This window comes from Myodes glareolus, chromosome 7 (genome assembly GCF_982192425.1).
Source record: "Myodes glareolus chromosome 7, mMyoGla1.1, whole genome shotgun sequence".
NCBI classification, from domain to species: Eukaryota; Metazoa; Chordata; class Mammalia; order Rodentia; family Cricetidae; genus Myodes; species Myodes glareolus.
Window position 1 is genome coordinate 96,600,560 of NC_142032.1, and position 2,859 is coordinate 96,603,418.

The following is a 2,859-nucleotide window of genomic DNA, read 5'->3' on the forward strand; positions in this document are numbered from 1 at the left end:
GCACCATGGGTCCAGAAAAATGTTCCTTTTGTCCCTCTGTGCATGTGCAGGCACCTACTGTGACTTTATTTAGCACATAGAACTGGCAAGTGGCTCTGTCCCCTTGGGTTCATTCAGCAGGCTGTCCAACTGGTTCTGGGCTATAGCCATTGCTTGCCTTTCCATTAGGGTCTAGCCTCACACCTGTAGGCATAAACTTGCCAGAAAGACTGTACTTCTAGGAAGCCACATTGGTTCCTTGCCCATAAATTTTCTTAGCTGTCTCAGGCTCTGTATTTGGATATACATGCCACTTGTTGAGCACCAATTTGGACAACCAGCTTCCAAATAATAACATGGAACAACTTTTTATTCATTATGAAAGCTAGGGTTTCACTTAGGCTTGTTCCCAACTATCTCTTAAAAAGTTAAACTAGCACATTTATAGTAATCTACATTCTGCCATGTAGCTCATTACCTCTCCTCAGTACTATATGTCTGACTTCCTCTGTACGAGGCTGATGAATCCCCTGCATACAATTCTTTATCAGAGTTCTTATCTCTGCCCATAAGCCCCACCTATCATCTTCCTGCATAACTATTGGTCTTTCCGCTCCTTATTAGACCAATCAGAAGGTACCTTAGAGAACTGAGGAATGGCAAAGATACATCTTACAGAAAGATTTCCCCAACAGAGGAAAGAGGATACTACTAAGGTTAAATTATCAGGCTCTAAAGAGTATTAGCAGGCAGTGGGTAGTATCTTACCTGGGATTCCTAGTACTGAAATGGTCTTTGGTACCTAAACTCTTGCTTTTTAGTAAGAACAAATCATCCTCTCAAGTTGACTTTAAAATTTTCAATATTATGATCATATCTCATTTTCAGATCAGTCTTAAAGTGTTTGTACTTTCTCCTTTGTCAGTCAATCACACTTCTATTTTCTACTCACTGTTCTTTTCCTTCCCCAACTCTTTCTCTTCTGTTTCTCTAACTACATCCCTAGACTTCTTGTTTCTTCGTAATTACTTTTCTTTCATCTTTTCTCACTAATTTAACAATTCTTTTCCACCAAAGAAACCATGGTCATAAAATCAGAGTTCCAAAGAATTCTGATATGGCTACTGAATGTATACATGTTTACATAAATGCCTGAAAACCATGATATAATTGCTTTAGAGTAGTGGTAAGACCAGGACATTCAGGCAGCTATATAATATTCTAATTGCTTTGTACATTAAATAATGTCTTTTTAATGGAAACACTCATTTCCCCACTTTTGTTGCCATTGCTCAATAGCTGTTTTTAAATGTTCAGGGCCTTTTTACTTGCCAGGCAAGGCAAAATATTGTTAACACTGTGTAGTATACCTTCCTCAGGGCTGTCTGCATTTCTTTGTTTCTTAGGCTATACACAATGGGGTTGAGCAGAGGTGTCAGTACTGTATATGTGACAGCCATCAGCATGTCTTCACTGAAGGAGTCACGGTTCTTGGGTATCAAGTAGACAAAACAAGCAAATCCATAGTGCATAGACACAACTGTGAGGTGGGAGGAGCATGTTGAGAAGGCCTTATACCTCCCCTGTGCAGAGGGCATTTTTACAACTAGGGACACTATGAAGATATAGGAAGTCATGATTAAAACAAAGCTGCCCATGAGCACAAATGAAGAGATCATAAAAATAATCATTGAATGATGAACAGTGTAATTACAGGCAAGATGAACCAAGGGTGAAATGTCACAGAAGAAGTGCTGGATATTGTTGGAGTCACAGAAAGACAAGTTGAATATGGTGAGCGTGATACCAAGAGAACAGAGGAACCCGACCACACAAGAAGCCATCACAAGCTGAACACAGACCTTTTGGGTCATAAGGATATGATAATGCAGTGGGTTGTGGATGGCAGTGTAACGGTCATAGGACATGGCAGCCATGATGAAGCAGTTGTTGGCAGCCAGTCCAAAGAAGAAAAACATCTGTGTGGCACACTCAGGGAGAGAAATGGCCTTACTCTCTGACAGCAAGTCCACTAACATTCGGGGTAGGATCACCATAGTGGTGCAGGTTTCTGAAAAGGACAAAGCAAAGAGAAAAAAGTACATGGGAGTGTGAAGGTTTTGACTGAGTTTGATGGCCACCATGATGGATGCATTTGCTAGGAGGATGGTCACATGGGAGAGGAGAATCACAACAAAGAGTATATGCTGCAGTTCTGGGAAACTGGAAAATCCCCACAGAAGGAACATGGTCACTGTGGTGTGATTGCCCATCCTCCAGGTGACAGTGATCTTGCTCAAGAGGTGACTATGTTCTTGAGGTCAAGACTCTGAGACGATTGTGAGGAGCTTCTGTACTGATGCCATCTGTTATTTAATCAAGACTCACAGAGTTGCTATAAAACAATTGCATGGAATAACCTGTAAAAGGGGAGGTAAGGACAGTGAAATAAATTTGGAACTAAATGTGCTTGTAGCTAAATCCAATGGCATGAGTACAATCTCAAGTATCCACATGCTGGAAGGAGAAAACTGACCCCCACAAATGTAATATGGCATGTGTTCCCACACAAACACATACAAGCACACGCACAAATAAATAAATAAGGAAATGAGTGTATATGTGTAGGCACAAATGTGTACCTACAAGAAGTCAAGCCAGGAGCCTAATAGTTGAGGGAAATGACTTTAGTGTCAGATTCTGCAGGAAACTCGCAGAGTGGCCCAAGGTGTCTTCTTGAAATCTACTCACAAAGCATTCCTTAGCACTCTTTTCTCTATTCAAGATCTGCACTGAAGGAAACAGAGAATATAAAAGTCTCAATTGCTTGATTTTGATATGTTACAGTTTTCGAATGATGTTTCTCCTCAGATGATGCCC

General features: G+C 40.7%; 1 protein-coding gene across 1 annotated transcript; it reads right to left on the reverse strand.

Annotated features, from left to right (window-relative positions):
* Nucleotides 1–1,292: 1,292 nt before the first annotated feature.
* On the reverse strand, nt 1,293–2,252 carry LOC125416959 (olfactory receptor 10T2-like). The gene has a single exon (XM_048460129.3). The coding sequence runs from the start codon at nt 2,250–2,252 to the stop codon at nt 1,293–1,295; it is 960 nt and encodes a 319-aa protein (XP_048316086.3).
* Nucleotides 2,253–2,859: the final 607 nt, after the last annotated feature.

Bases quoted from the DNA above. Each gene is read 5' to 3' on its own strand.
- LOC125416959 (XM_048460129.3), bottom strand. From the start codon at position 2,252: ATGGGCAATCACACCACAGTGACCATGTTCCTTCTGTGGGGATTTTCC.